General features: G+C 36.8%; 1 protein-coding gene across 3 annotated transcripts in view; it reads right to left on the minus strand.

The window, feature by feature from the left end:
- Nucleotides 1–17,019, minus strand: part of LOC109067613 (astrotactin-2-like) — a 539,141-nt gene that overhangs the window by 56,574 nt on the left and 465,548 nt on the right. For all 3 annotated transcript variants that reach the window (XM_042757177.1, XM_042757176.1, XM_042757175.1), the window contains 2 exons: nt 8,991–9,124; nt 7,738–7,886 (listed from right to left, as the gene is read on the minus strand). In XM_042757177.1, the coding sequence (XP_042613111.1) occupies nt 7,738–7,886; nt 8,991–9,124 (283 nt within the window). The remainder of the gene's footprint in view (nt 1–7,737; nt 7,887–8,990; nt 9,125–17,019) is intronic.

The raw sequence follows: 17,019 nt of genomic DNA on the forward strand, positions 1-17,019 counted from the left end.
CATTACAACGATTTATATCCCCTGCCAAAGATAACAGTGAATGAGAAAATTCCCGCAACCCCTCACCTGCCTTCTGTTTTCTGTCAAAAAAACGCTTTTGAGAAGCAGTCAGAGAATAGGGATGGCCATACGCCTCCTTTAAAACCTCTAGAATCAATGTAGGGCTCCTGCGTACCTCAGGTGTGCTATATCTTATCTCCTGTTTAGCTCCCCCCTCCAGATGATCATACAGAAATGCTGCCTGTTCTCTTTCTCTATATTGTCGATAATTCATAGAGTTCTGCACTTCGTCAATCCAATCATAATAGGAGATAGTACCTGGATCACCAGAAAATATTACCATCTTTTTATCTTTAGGCATATAAATCACTTCAACAGATGTCGTAACTTTACTTTTGCATCTTTTTATCTTTAGGCATATAAATCACTTCAACATCGGAAGGGGAATGTGAAGTTTCCATAGGATCTGTTGTTGTTACTTGTTGTAACTGGGCAGTCAATGCTTCATTCTGTTGTTTAAGTTCATCCATCGCTGCTTTGCTGCCCTTATCCAGTCTTTCCCGCAACGCAGCAAGCTCTTGCTCCATCGTTTGGTAGTTAGTCATACAACAACAGTCTTTATATCCAAAGCAGTTTCACTAAAGTCTCTTGTTCCACACTCCTCGACTCTTCAGCCTATGTCACTGTTTTGAAACCTCACCTTACTCTACATCAACTTGCTACCAAATAAAAGATCCTGTTCGTGACGCCAAACTGTAAAGCCTATCAATGTCAAGCAATAAACTTCTCCACTTAATCATCCAGGTAACCGAAATTTATTAACAACTCATCAAAAGTTCTCAAACACAAATAGGCTTAGCTGGTAGCAAGTTGATACCATAAGGGTTCAACAACCCCCAATATCTCACGTGTAAATGTGCAATACTTTACACCAGACAAAAACAGTAATTCAAAACAGTAATTCAAAACAGTGACACAGGCCAGCTCCTAAAACAGAGCCAGAAAGACACCCTCCTTATTGTGCTAAAACATTCAAAATAATTTTTAAAAACACCATACATCAAATAACATGAATACAAAAATACACATTCCAATACAACACAATATAAAACAAACATACACTTCAACCATACAGTATATATCACATACCTAGTACCAGCTAGACAAGAATTTTCCCAACTCTGGCACAAACCATCATTGCCATCTGCACAAAACATTTAAATGCACATGATTATACACAATATCACACTTTTAAAAAGTATTACATCCAACGTTGTCACATACCTAACAACAGCTACGACAACTGTTTTCCCAAGCTGGCACAAACCATCATTGCAGTCTCCAAGCAAGAAATCACCACCACTCATCTGGCAATCAGCATGCACCTGTCATTACTCCAAGAAGCTAATGCCATCCCATTCATAAAGGACACGTAGGCTAGAAACTACCGTACTCACCCTACCAAACAGGACTACCATAAATACTATAGTGTTTGTAGCCATTACACTAGAACACTGGCAGGATTGGCAGACTGATCTCCTGAGGGCACTGAGGTAATGTGGTGTACACCGCTCTTCCCCAGAAGGGCCTGCCCTCTGAGGTCCTGAGCCACAGCATCAGGATTCTCATAGCTGAAATCTCCTATTGAAAACTACGGCCCTCAGACCCACATCGTTTGCTAGGAAGACTAGACCAAAGCCTGCCCGGGGACCCTGGTAGACCAATCTCCTGAGGGCACTGAGGAGAGATGGGTACCGTGTAATGCGGTGTACACTGCTCTTCCCCAGAGGGAGCTGGCCCTCAGAAATCCTATAGGCCTTAGACGTCAGGACGTTTTAGACGAAGACTATCCGGTGAGAATGACGGTCTGCAGAACCACCTTCTGCTAGAAGCCTTTGGCCTAGGAGTGCCACTCTGACTCTAGATCCAGAATGAGGAGCTGGAACACGGTAGATTGGGACTGCTCCCGCCCAGCAGCCCCTGCTGACCACCTCAACCTCCTCAGAGGAAGGGAGGTAGACATGTGCTCTTACTCGAGAAATTTTTATCCCAAGAGCCCCTTTACTGTATATCTAACTTTTCATAGACAGATATATACTTCATTTTATTCTTCAAAATTAAATACAATCAAACAACCAGACGAGTAAACACAGGCAATTTGATTATATCTAGAGTATCAAAGTCAACTGTGGGTGGCAGATCCTTTTCCTATTTAAAATCCATTAAAGGATTTTTAGGCTGCATTAATTAGGTAAACTAGAACCGGAAACACTTCCCATACCACCCAATGTACTTGCTACATCGTTAGAAGAATGGCATCTACTCTAATATTAGTCTGTTTCTCTCTTATTCCGAAGTCACAGTAGCCACCAGATCCAGTCTGTATCCAGGTCAGATGGTCACTGCAGTCACCCAGATCCAGTATGTATCCAGGCCAGATGGTGGATCAGCACCTTGAAATGACCTCTACAGCCCTGAAAGACAGCGGAGACTAGGACAGATCCCCTGTAAAGACCTTGTCTCAGACGACCACCGGGACAAGAGCACAGGAACCAGCTGAGTCCTCTGCACAATCTGACTTTGCTGCAGCCTAGATTTTAATTGCTGGTTTGGTCTGGCCAGAGGAGAACTGGCCCCCGACTGAGCCTGGTTTCTCCCAGGGCTTTTTCTCCATTCTGTCACCGATGGAGTTTTGGTTCCTATTTAATGCTGTAAAGTGCTTTGACACAATCTGTAGAAGTTGGAGAGCGTGTCTGAAAGGTTTCCCATTTGATGTGTTTGAATAGATGTTCTGCATCTAAGTAAATGCAACTCTTATCAAAAACAAAAAGGGAGACAGAAGCAGCAGTTGTGTGTGGGGTGGCCAACCCTAGCTCCGCCCCTGCATTAAATATTTTTAATTTGTTAAACTGAGAAAAAAATAATAATAATTGCCTGCATTAAAGCAACACTATGTAGTTTTTCGACCTACAAATAATGTCTCTAAAATTATTTCAGTGGTAGAACACCTCTTAACTGGACGAATTCTACTACTGCTTCTACCTGAGCAGCCTCCTAGCCGCTAGAACCACACTCTGTAAGTTTTGTGTTCGGTACACACAGCCCCACCCATAGCTGCCAGCGGAAGAATGCGACCTGCTTTATAGCATATGTCACATATTTTACTTGTAGCCTGGGTCGAGTTAGCCAACAGCTAACTATAAGACAAAATTATCTAATAGCATATGCAAGTCTCAAAACCAACGTCATGGCAGAGCCAGCAAAGAAACCAAAAATGGATTTGTTGGAGGAAGCGAAGAAAAAAAGAGAGAGAGTGATCGGACATGAGCCCAAACACAAATCAATATCAGATTGGCTTACACTCACTGTGGCGCGAGCTGTACTATGTGTGTCCAAAAGATCTAAAAACTAATTCCCCAGTCGAACGGCTATTCAAATAAAGAGGCTCTGTTACTTTACAGCCTTATAAACTTATGACATAGAAGTTTATAAGGCTGTATGACGTAGACTTATGACTTATGTCCGATGTATAGGCTATTATGGAGATTATGGCTACATGATTATGCAGACACCATTTTATTATATTATACAAATTTCACCCTTTGCAAATGAACTATGTGAGCAAAAAAACTAGGCAAACATACTACCGTTCTTTTTGTCATTGTAGTTTTCAATTCTGGAGTAACAATAAATAAAAATATGTAATGATATTTGTAGAACATAGTGTAACAAAGGCTATTTTACCTGGACATGGTTTCCAAACAAGGTTTCTCCATTCGCTGGTTCTGTCAGCTTAGTCAACAAATGAAAGTGTATGTTGGTGCCCACGGGCAAGCTTATACAGCGACAGTATTTACGACACTGGTAACAGACAATTGCACTTATCAACCACAAAGTTACATGGTGTTGCTTTAATGAGCTAATTTTGACAGCTCTAATTAGTTTATTTATGACATCATTGCAAAGGGAAAATCAGGGGCACCAATTTATTGCATTTTTTTTTTCATTGGAAAACAAAAAACAAAACAATACCAGAAATTTGCATTAAGAAAGTTGATTTAAATATAGGGATGCACCGAATCCAGATTTTCTGGGTTTGGCCGAATACCGAATCCACTGTGTAAGATTCGTCCGAATCCAATACCGAATACCGAATCCTACTCGCATCCTTATTCCATTAACAAAGTAAAACACATTAATGAAGTAAACAACGTCCACAGCAGTGTATTTTTCATTTTATTTTATTTTAACTGCAAAGCTAGTAATGGTCGTCTGGTTAGCACACGTTTTTAGCTGTGACTGTCCTTCCTCTGCCGTACCTGAAGTTGCTGCATTTTGGCTGCTGTCTGTAGATTCCTTCATGCACAACTCGTATTCTTTTGGATGTTTTTGACGCAAATGTTTTAACAGCGGTGATGTTGTGTACCGCTTAGGTTCCTTGCCACCGAAAGACAAATCGGCATTGCAAATTGAACATTTCCTTCTTTTGGTTGAAAGTACTGCCAAACAAAACTTTTTTTTGCTTACGAGTTCCATTTTCAGATTCTCACAGCCTAATACATTCGAACGGTCCACATGTAAACACCTTCACGTAATCAACGGCCGTGTGATGTCAACCAGTGTAGCGCAAGTCTAGGGTTCGGTTCTGTGGAAAAAAAATCTAAGGTTCGGCCGAATCCGAATCCGAATCCGAATCCTTGATTCGGTGCATCCCTACTTAAATATTTGTTTAGCTAGTAAATATTTTGTCCTCGTTGACCTTAATAGCATTTTATTTTCCCGGGTATCCTGTCTTAAACTGCCAAATTTCCTCCTTGAAGAATTCCAGATGTCTCCCATTATTCCACAAATCCGCTTATTTCATATCAAAACAGTTGATCCCTTTGTTGTAAAACAAAGAGTGTATTTTTTTCTCAGATTTTACAGAATGTGATACATGATCCAAAAGATGTTTGAACCTATGAAAAAAGAGCCCCTGTCAGTGTGTCTTTCTCCTTTGATTATGGTCACCATCTGATAATCACAGGATAGAAAATGAGCATGTTGTCATCACCAGGTTTTCTTAGGGGCTTCCACACGGAGCAGTGCTTTCATAGTTTGGTTAATATGATATGAAAGTGGTTGTTTTCTAAGTCCACTCATGGCCTGTGGTCTGGGGTGTGTGGAAGTGAAACGCTCTTGATGACATATGATTTGCAGAATTGTTTGCTTATGGTTTATGTCTCTCATGCAGTGCTTTCCTCTTAATTATTTACATTTACATTTATGCATTTACCAGACACTTTTATCCAAAGTGACTAACAGTGCATTCAGGCTATACATTTTTTATTTTTTTTTATATACCCGTATGTGTGTTCCCTGAATTGAACCCACAACTTTTTGTACTGCTAACGCAATGCTCTACCACTGAGCACAGGAATTATATCATCATAGTGCCCTATGACTGACTGATTTTTCATTTTTTTTAAAAATGTATTTTATAAATTTTTTTGTGTCTGATTTAATTTTTTTGGATTTATAAAAATGTATTATCAAAAATGCTGACAATCAAATGAAAAAAAAAAACATCAACAATTTACATTACTACTACTACTACTACTACTACTACTACTACAACTATGAAAAGTGCATTTTATTGTACAAGAGCAATATATTTCTGTCAATTTCTTAAAGCTAAACTTTTATTTTGACATGTAATGAAGACCTTTGAAAAACTTGCAGCGCTAATTCACACAGAGACACGCAGAACATGCAGACTTTATATTGCAAAATCTTATTGCTCTTTAATACGCACAGATCTGTAAACAGTCTGTTATTTGGTTTCATTTATATACCATTTTTATAAATTGCACAGCACTTTGATACAACATTTGTTGTTTTTAGAAGTGCTTTATAAATAAACTTAAATGTGACACTGGTATTGTTCTGTTACATACCGAACGTTTGAACGCACGGTTCAGACCCAAATAGTACAATGGGACAATCAAACTCTGTTTCGGACCAAGCAGTTAGATGACATGTAAAAACAGCCTCACATGACCAACACAACATGAGATGACCAGATGATCTCAGGTCTGATGACTCTAATCTCTTGAGGGTGTAATCCTGCAGTCAATCTCTCTAACTGATCAGAGTCTGTCGATCAGAATCAAAGACGTCACACCATCTGTCCCCCTGCCAGGAATTGTCTTCATCTCCTGCTTTCACTCATCAGCACTCCTCCTTCTGCTGGGTGGATTTCTTGCGATGACTAAACCTGGCCTGTTCAACCTTAACATTTCGTCTCTCCTCTTTTATTAGATTCCTGTCACCTAAACTCTGACTCACAAGCCATGACTCGGACAGACAGCTACAGGTCACTGCCAGTCACACAGACTGTTAGTAACCTGTCTCCCTTCCCTCTTCTTCATCTCCCTCTGCTCCTGTTACCCTGAAATCATTGTGCCATGGAAGCTTAACCAGATTTGAACAGATCAACAAGACAATCAGTTATGTATTCAGACTCTGACCGCAGGCTACGAGGACAACATCATTGTAGAGCCCAGACTGAACTGCAATTTCCCAGCACTGGGAAATTAGATTTCTAAATTGACCACAGGCATAAGAATGGTACATTCACATCTTAATGATTGGAAGCATCTCACAAGATTGGACAAGATCCATTAGGCCAAAAGAGAGTGAAATTTAAGAAGAAGAAAAAACAAAAAACCCTTCTATGAGCAACTCTCTATCAGGTTGAGTAGAAAAACACATAATGCCAAGAAATTAACTGTATTGTTCACATCAATAAACTAATGTACCCTACTGGTCAAAAGTTTAGAAAAATTTACATTTTTAATGCTTTTGAAAGAAGTGCCTTTTGCTCACCAGGCTGTTTTTATTTGATTAAAATGCAGGGAAAAGTAATAAAAAAGTAATATGGTAAACTAAACTAACATAATTATTTTCTACTTTAATATATTTTAAAATGCAATTAATTCATGTGATGGCAAAGCTGTGATTCATTTTATTATTATTATTATTATTATTATTATTATTATTATTATTATTATTATTATTATTATTATTTGATTTGTTATTTAAATTAAATTTTATATATATATATATTTTTTATTTTAATTGTTTTATTTGATGATAAAACTCAATATGATTGAGTTTGATGAATAAAAAGTAAAAGAAAAAAACAGCATTAATTTCAAAGATTTTTTTTTTTTTTTTTTTGTAACATTAATATGTCTTTACTGTCACGTCTTTGTTACATTTTTACCAACATTTTTGAATGGAAATGTATCAGTTCTGACACAAATATTAAGCAGCAAAAACTGTTTTTAACATTGAAAATAATCAGAAATGTTTATTAAGATGTTTATTAGAGAATCATATGATGTAATTGTAGGATGTAGTTGTGGTGTTGAGTATTGATGTTTTGATCACAGGAATAATTTTTTAATATTTACAGTGTATTTGAAAAGAAAACAGCTATTTTAAATATTAATGATATTTCACAATTTTATTTATTTATTTATTTTTTAATTATCAAATAAATGAAGCCTTTGTGATCAGAAGAGACTTCTTTCAAACAATCTTCTAAACAATCTTAATTATTCCAAACTTTTGACCAGCAACGTAGTTCCCCTAGCATTTTAAAAAGTTGTTTTTGCACAGACTTAATTACAATTATGTGAAGCAGGCGTTCTTCTCTGTAATATTGTTCATAAGCCTGCGACTAGCACTTACCTGTGTAGATTTCTGCCTCCGATGGGTCCTCTACTCGCTTGTGTTGAATGATGTAATCTGAAACCTTGTAGCCAATCAGGGGTTCCACGTCGATCCATTCCAGCGCCACCATCGTACTGGAGGGTTCCAGGTGTGGAGCCAGTCTCAATCTGGGAAAATATAGACAAGTCAGCATTGTGTGTGTGTTAGAAGGATTTGACAGAATGCCTCCATTCCAAAACCCACTGAGCTGCCTAAGCAGGAGGCATTTTAAGGAACCATAGATGTGACACTGAAGCAAAGGCTATTTGAAACAGTAGGCAGAATACTTAAGACACCTTGAGGAATTCACTAAGAATGAATTGCGACACAAGCTCTCTGCCCTCATTTCTGACAACGACACGAATATGGTTGTAAAATCTGTGCTGAACATAATTTGCATGGAGCAGTTTGGATATTTTGGGCTGGAAATTTGATGATTATTCCATTTACAAAAAAATAATTGTCTGAATCACAAAATCGTCCACTTTTCTTTTTCCTTTTTATTTTTTATTTTTTGAACTACCTTTTAAACATTGTGCAGATTTTATTATTATTATTATTATTATTATTAATATAAATAATTTATTTATTTATTCATCAAGGACGCATTAAGTGATCAAAAGTGACAGTAAAGACATTTATAATCTTACAAAAAATGCTGTTCTTTTTCAAAAAAAAAATCCTGAAGAAAAAAAAAGTATTATTTTTCACAAAAAAAAAAAAAAAAAAAAAAATATATATATATATATGAATATATATATTTATATATGAAACCGCACAACTGTTTTCAACATTAATTATAATCTGAAATGTTTCTTGTGCAACAGATCAGCATATCAGAATGACTTCTCAAGGCTCATGTGAAACTGAAGACTGGAGCAATGATGCTGAAAATTCAGCTTTAATCACAGAAATAAAATACATTTTACAATATATCTCACAATATTACTGTTTTGCTGTATTTTCGATCAGATCAATATAGCCTTTGTGAGCAGAAGAAACTTCTTTAAAGATATTTTGTATATTTCATTATGTGACTCAGCATTTAATGTAATGCACATACTGACTGAGTCACCAAACAATTGCCTTGATGAGACGCTGCCTCACAATTTGGCAGTGGACATGAGGCATATTTGGCAGCATCATATGTCTAGGATGCCTTAATATGTGCCAAAAAGTGGTGCCAGGAATCAAGCATTGCATAAAGATGCTTGCAGGTGGGGGTAACTTACACGGGCCGCCGCAGGGGGCTACAGTTGGGAAGCCCGTCTTTGCCAAGTGCCGTCAGGTCACAGCGGCACCAGTTCTCGATGACATCACCCTTCCCTGCACACCAGTATGAGCTCATCGTGGCACTTTTGAAGGCCTGCAAAATAAACGGCACAGGTGAGAAAAATGCAATTATCTCCACGATCAAACATCCTTCTGCTGTACTCGATGAGTCACCAACACGCTCTGCCACCTCCACTCGAAAAGTTGTGTATCTCTGTGAACTTAGGCAGGCTAAGGCCATCTCAGGCCATTTTGTACAGACAAGATCCTGCCAAGATTTAATTGGAAACTGTCCCAAAAAAGGTCAGGCCACATGTGAATGTCAAGAGACTCCGTCTCTGGGGCAATAATAAGACAAGCGTGGGCGGGGCAGAGAAAGAGGAGCAACTGAGACACAGCTGAGGGACGGGACGCAGCAAGACAAGACGAGAGCCACCTTTCCACTATTACCGACAGACAGGAAGTCATTCTCTTCCAGTGAAGAGTAGTCCAGGAGCTGCGTTGAGTACTGACTATCTGTCGACCAGCTGAAGTGAACTCTGCATGTTTGGTGATTAGATGAACTGCTTTGGATGTTTCTGCTTCAGTTGAATGCATTGTGTCCGGTGTGTGATCTGTCAGTTGTCCAAGCCGTGACGCAGCGTTGCACTTCTCGTCTGGTGTGCGACCACCATATTTTGTTATTTTGATTAGATAATCATCAAGTGTTCTAAAATAGAAGCAAATAAACTGTGAAAGAATGCAAACAAAATGCATATGTACAGTGTTGGGGAAAGTTACTTTCAAAAGTAATGCCTTACAATATTTCTTTATCTTGAATGAAAGTAGGTAATTTTGTTTTTTAGTTGCTTTTTGTTGAAAGTAATGCGTTACATTACTTTTACGTTACTTTCACATTACTTTTTAAATATGAGCAGGGCTTGATTGTTTTTAATATAAGAAGTTCTATTTATAGCAAATGTAAAAGCCCTTTCACACCAGAAAGTGTAATGAATAAACCTCAGGCTGAAGGAAAAGTAAATTCACGTCTGTACAGTAGAACTCAGGAGAAAAAGTTGTGAAAAGAACACAGAAAAAAGAAATATATATATGAAGCACAATTGTTAATCTAAAGTAATTTTTGCTTATTAGTATGGTTAAACCAATATGGGGACAGGAGATGTGTCAGTGAATAAATGGGAAAACAAAGTAACTGGCGTTACTTTTATGAAAAAGCAATGTGTTACTTTACTAGTTACTTGAAAAAAGTAATCTGATTACGTAACTCGTGTCATTTGTAATGTGTCACCCCCAACACTGCATATGTATGTCATTTCAATGCTCTGGCCTTTAAATGCCACATTTAAAGATGGACATCTTTAGGCATGACTGTTTAGATTAATGTGAAAGAAAAAAAAAAACAAAAAAAACAATGGGGGACTTAACTCTTTCCTCGCAATTAAGGTAATTTTCTGTCAATTATGAGACAACGCTTCCCTGCCACAGACTGAATTTTCTGGCTTTCCATGTTTTATACAGTGGGAGACACTATTACACATCTTCTGAAAGAGTACTGAATCTCTGGATTAAAACAAGTGAAGAAGCAGAAACAAGCGATTGCACATGTAGGCAGATGCATTTGTAAAATAATGGAATCATTAAACATTAAACAGCACATAAGTCAAAACTACCTAACATTACTGAATGAAATGGTGACTCAGGAAGTGGTTTGGATCTGTGTTTCATCTGTGTTTTGATCATCGATCCAAATCTGATCCAGACGTAGGCAAAATAAAACTTTCAAAAGGTAATAAAAAAAGAATGCATGAAGCTAGAGTATATATATATATATATATACACACACATACAAACATACATACAGAAGCACAGGCTCTGTTCTTACTTTTGACATATTGCATGTTCAGATATGCATACAACAACATATTGTATTTTTTACAGTGAATTTCTTGCAAAAAAAACGTTATAAAAAAAAAAAAAAAAAACAAACAAAAAAGTGGAGCAGGAGACCAGCAGTCAGAAAATTCAGCCTTCCTTACAGGCAGCAGAAGCCGCCCCTCTCCCTGATAGCATCAGCAGGTTTCTGGCTGCCAGACCTCACCCCATATTTATGCACAGGCAACTCTCTTTAAACGGTCTTGATGAATGAGACGTTATTACAACGGCAGAGAGATGGAGGGGAAAGACTGCAATCCATTGCTGTATAATGACCTGCATGAGAGATGCTTGGCAGAGGCACAGAGTTGTGGAAGTCAAAACAGAGAGTGAATGGAGAGGTGCGAGGGTGGGGTGGCCAGATTGACCCAAATCACGGATATACTATATATATTATGATACAGCTGTTTTGACAGGAAACTCCATAAAAATGCTTTATATATTCAATAACCATTTGATAAGCACTATTTTGGGATAATCCACTGAACTTTATTATTATTATTATTATAAATATATATATATATATATATATATTTTTTTTTTGGTAGTAGTAGTAATATAGCAGTATAGTAATTTTGTCTGTTTTCCAATATGAATATCTAAACATTCAAGGTACATTTACTTAAGAAGCAAAATGACTTGATATATTAAGTCTTGTTTTCTGAGAAATTGTACCAAAACGAAGTTTATGCTTGAAACTAGATGAAAATAGAAAGAAAGAAAGAAAGAAAGAAAGAAAGAAAGAAAATAGTGTTTTTCTTAACCAAATGACATTTATTAAGCATGAACTTCATTTTGATCTTTTTTATGTATTTATTTATTTATGAATTTATGTATTTTTTTTTTTTTTTTTTTTTTAGAAAACAAGACTTCAAGTCATTTTGCTTCTCAAGTAAATGTATCTTGATTTAAGAATTGCTAGATATTTGTAGGGGAAATCAAAACAAACATAGTAAGGAAAGTAAGAAAATCCTTGTTTCCTTTTTTGTACTGTATGCATGGCATTTATTGTAATAATGCACGAGATAATATGCTGGAAGTAACCCTTAAGTAAGGAGAGAAACCAGTGATTAAAAGAGAAAGCTTTTCCACAGAAACATAAGGCATGGACAGTAAAATAATGTCAAACAACAGTCTGACAAACCCACAGAAGTGCAGCATAAAACTAGTTAACAAAATATTTGGACATGAAGGAAGGGCACATTTTGTTGTGCGTGTTGGCTATGAATCCAAGAGTCACTTTCCTTCATGTCAGATCATGCATTCCCAGCCAACACTACAAATGTGCCGCTTGAAAGAAAGAAAACTGAAGGTTTAACAAATATGCACATTAGTGTGGCATTCAGCAATTTGCGAAAAGTGTTAAAAAAGATTCTGCAAATGGGAAACAGATGATCTGAAAACATGTAATATTAGTGCTGATGAGAGCAGCCCCGCTCATGGACAAACACAAAGCCGCAAACGTGCACACACATTTACCTCCAGCGGTTTCCTAGAAAAAGCATGCTTGACTGCTCAACTGCACATGTGAAAAATAGACAAACCGATTATGGCTATGTTTATGTATGCAGAGTAACCTAAGCCTAAGTAAACAGGGAGGGTAATTAGGGGCGTGTGTGTGTTATGAGGGGGACTCTAATGGAGGTCCGACAGAAAGGGTGTATGACGGGGAACCCTAAAGACCCTAATATACTGACAGCAAAGTTTTTTGTTGTTGTTGTTATTCACTTAACAGTAAAAGGAAGTTTGAAATACCTGAGCAGCCATTCACTGTTAGTGAAAATCCTGAAGCTGCCCATGCTGCTGCAAGTGAAGTTTACATGAATATGTTAATATATGCTGCTCACTTCCCTCTCAAAAACAAACTAAACACACAACAAAAATGACAGAGCTCAGAAAACAGCATTTAAGAAAGCATCTGCATAGCGATGTGGATTTGTTTGTACAAGCTGTGCAATTTTGGCACTCCAGTCAAGTCACGTTTATTGATTAGGGATGCACCGATACTAAATTTCTCAGCCGATACGATAGTAAATTATTCAGAATGATATCTGTTGATACCAATACTGATAGTTTAGTTTTCATAAGGAAAAAAATAAATAAATTGTAATCTCTCCCAACCAAGATTCTAAACTATACAGAGAGCTCTCTCAACTGGTACATAATATTAGAGGTTAATATGAACCACAAAACTATTATATACATTAACACTTTGGTATAGGGACCATTTCTGACTAGATGCTTATTAGCATGCATATTACAAGAATATTGGCTGTTTAATAGTACTTATAAAGCACATATTCTGCATAGGCATATTTTAGATCCTTTAACCCGACCCAGTACCACGTACTAACTATTAAAAGCTGCAATTAAAAAAAAAAAAAAATAAGTTTGTGGGTAAGTGTATTGATAAATAAACTTTACAGAGTCAAAAGTTGTAGTTAATAGTGAGAATTGGACCTTAAAATAAAGGGTGACTAGTGAGAATTGGACCTTTATTTTAAGGTTTAATAATGTTACTGTATGTTTTTTGTGTGCAGTTAAATTTTTTATAAAGTGTTTTTTATTTTTACTTGTATTGTTGATGTGTTTGTTCAAACATACATAAATAATTAACAGTAAATAAGCTTTATAGCTAACTAACGAATTGTGAACAATGGACAGCTTTCCTGAAGTAAATTCAATGTTAAGTAACAAATGCTGCATTTATACTGGCACAAAAAAAATAAGATTTTTTGCTCACATCTGACACAAATCGGAATTTGTTGCACATGTATAAACAAAAATAACGATAAGGTTTGTTTATTTTAGAATAAGATTTTGTGCAGTTCCAAATGTGGTTTTAAATAGTTTTGATTTTTTATATTTGTATATGAGAAATTTGTATATGTGGTTTTAGCCTATCAGATTCCCTGTAGAACTCCCAATGCGATGGCGACACGTTTGCCCATAAAGATTGTGTTTTAATGCCGGTGTGCTGTATGCACTCACTTTTTATTGAAATCAAAACTTTACATAAGTAAGAGATTGTACATGCAAGAGATGGGTGTTCAATCCCTGCCCTGTGAATTTTGTTAATACAACAGCTAAAAGCTACATTATATTTCTTAGCAATGAGGTGATAACTTTGCAGTTTTTGTAATTAAGCTTCACTTGTTCACAAGCTTCACACTCGCTCTCCCTCTCATTCTCTTGTTAATTAATTTTAATTAATTTCAATAAATATAATCTTGGCACTACTTCATTTCACTAAAGAATTCCACCTCTAACGAACTGTAGATAAAATAGCCTAACGAATGAAATTTACTGTTATTTTCTGTTATTTATCTGTTCAGTCAGATTTTGTGTTGCAAAACATTCATGACAGCTATTGTCCATGCAGGCAAATGATAATGGCCACTCGATGTGAATTATATAAATAATTTTAATAGCACGGCCATTCAAAACCAGAGGGTCTACCATGTGCATAGTAAACCGATAACTGCAGACAATCCTTTTGGGCGGAAATTAATTTAAACACAGATATCAACGGTGGCCAGGAAGTGCAAAACAAATCACAATTCTGAAAACAAAATAACACAGACAATTACAAACGCAAATGCAAATTTAAAAAAACAAAAGAACAATTCAGAAAACCCAACAACAAATCAGACAAACCAGAAGAGGTAGGTATAGTTTGAGACAGCACCACTGGGTTTAGGATTACTCACCACTGACTAGACGAGAAGGTATACAAGAAGACACTGTCTATCAAGGTATACAAGAAGAACCAGCCAAAGTACAGCAGAGTCGTGGTAGAAAGTTTGGGGATGGTATTAAAGTAGCTTAGTTTAAATGTAATGTATAAATTCAGCTTACTATGGGAAAAAAAGAAAAAAAAAATACGGAGTGTCTATTTACACTTAGTGCAAATAGCCTGCCTTGTTGGCAGTAATTCCACTCTCCAATGTGTAATTTGGTTAGTCAAGACTTTAAATGCAGCTATGAATAATCAGCTCGAATGATGTAGATGGTTAAGCATGTGTCGTTGGCTTTTTGACACAATCGACCCGGGTTTGATCCCGCCTTTTGCCAAGCTTTTTTTTCTCCCTTTTCAAATCTCGTATCACATCGTAAAGGAAAAAAAAAGTGAAATTGACGTGACATACAGCCAAGTATAGTGACCCATACTTAGAATTCGTGCTCTGCATTTAACCCATCCAAAGTGCACACACACAGCAGTGAACACACACACACCCGGAGCAGTGGGCAGCTATTTATGCTGCGGCGCCCGGGGAGCAGCTGGGGGTTCGGTGCCTTGCTCAAGGACACCTCAGTCGTGGTATTGCCTGTCCGGGACTCGAACCCACAACCATAGGGTTAGAAGTCAAACTCTCTAACCATTAGGCCACGACTTCCCCCAACTTCAAGGAAATAATTAAAAAGTTGAAAATAAAGTATTGGGTAGGTGTAGGGAGGGCTTTATTGTACTAATAAGGTGGCATCCTTTAAATAATTTTAATTAAAATTATAATTTACACTCAATACATTATTATTGCATATTGTTTTATAATGTACTGCAATACTTATGTGCAGATGTAGTATACATAGCAGAAAATTTTAACAGCGTAAATAAGTATTTGCACTTAGTGTAAATAGCATATTGCTAAAAATACTGCCATTTTTACTTAGTGTAAATAGAATCCATTGCTAATACGAGATTTGAAAAGGGAGAAAAACAAAGTTCGGCAAAAGGCGGATCTAACCCCAGTCAATCACATCAAATAGCCAACGACACGAGCTTAACCATCTGCGCCACTGGAGCTGATTATTCACAGCTGCTTTTAAAGGGTTGACTAACCCAATCACACGTTGCAGAGTAGAATTACTGTACATAGCCTCTGCCAACAAGGCGGGCTATTTGCACTAGGTGTAAATAGACACTCCATATTTTTTATTCTATAGTAAGTGCAATTCATACAATACATTTAAACTGGGCTACTTTAATACCATCTCCGAACTTCCTACCACGACTCTGCTGTTCTTCAGCTGGTTCTTCCTGTATACCTTGATTGACAGATGTCTCGTCCTGTCAGAGGTGAGTAATCCTAAACCAATGGTGCTGTCTCAAACTATACCTACATCTTCTGGTTTGTCTGATTTGTCGTTGTGTTTTCTGACGTTATTTTTATTTTTTTCCGGACTTGTCGTTGTGTTTTCTGACTTGTTATTTTGTTTTCAAATTTGTCATTGTGTTTTCTGAATTGTTGTTGTGTTTTCTGAATTGTTATTTTGTTTTTTAGATTTGCATTTGTATTTGTAATTTTTTTTTTCAGAATTATGATTTGTTTTGCACTTCTTGGCCACCATAGATATTGGATACCAGTCATGTCTAAAATGAATGTAAACAGGGGGACCAAAAAATCGGATATGGTAAAAAGATTGTATCTGTGCATTAAGACTTGCAGTGTAAATGCACCCAAACTGTTCACAAACTGTCAAAGAAGGTTGAGCCACATAGCCACACCAACTTAATTACACTTCCACTGACCAATGGAAGCTCAAAGATGTTTACCAGCTGGGAGAAAACTTTCCTGAAAACCATACTTGATTAAAAGTACAGATATCCTACAGCAAAAATGACTCCATTACAAATTACAAGTCACCAATTCCAATTCAACTTGAGTTTAAATCTTCCAAAAAGCAACTTTTTGAGCAGTTTTGCTGGGCAACTTTTTTTGAGCAATGTTGCATGGACACTTTCCCACTTAGGATGGGTAACAAATTTATACCTGGATTCCCTGGATACCTGGACTTTAGATTGGTTGTGGGCCCAATCAAAATAAAACTGAACACCTCAAAATTGCAATAAATCAAGGTCGATGCAACAGCCTCTTTCAAAATCAATCTTTCTTTAGAACTAAAGTGGGTAGTGCACTATAGCAGAGTAAACAAATACACTTTTAAAGACAGAAACTGTTTACGACAGATGTTTGCTTTCTTTTTCGAAACTGTCGATGACCGAGTTCCACAAAACCTTTTAACTCTCTAGACCTCAGAGAAACCCATTCTCAATGA

Source organism: Cyprinus carpio, chromosome A5 (genome assembly GCF_018340385.1).
Source record: "Cyprinus carpio isolate SPL01 chromosome A5, ASM1834038v1, whole genome shotgun sequence".
Classification (NCBI taxonomy): domain Eukaryota; kingdom Metazoa; phylum Chordata; class Actinopteri; order Cypriniformes; family Cyprinidae; genus Cyprinus; species Cyprinus carpio.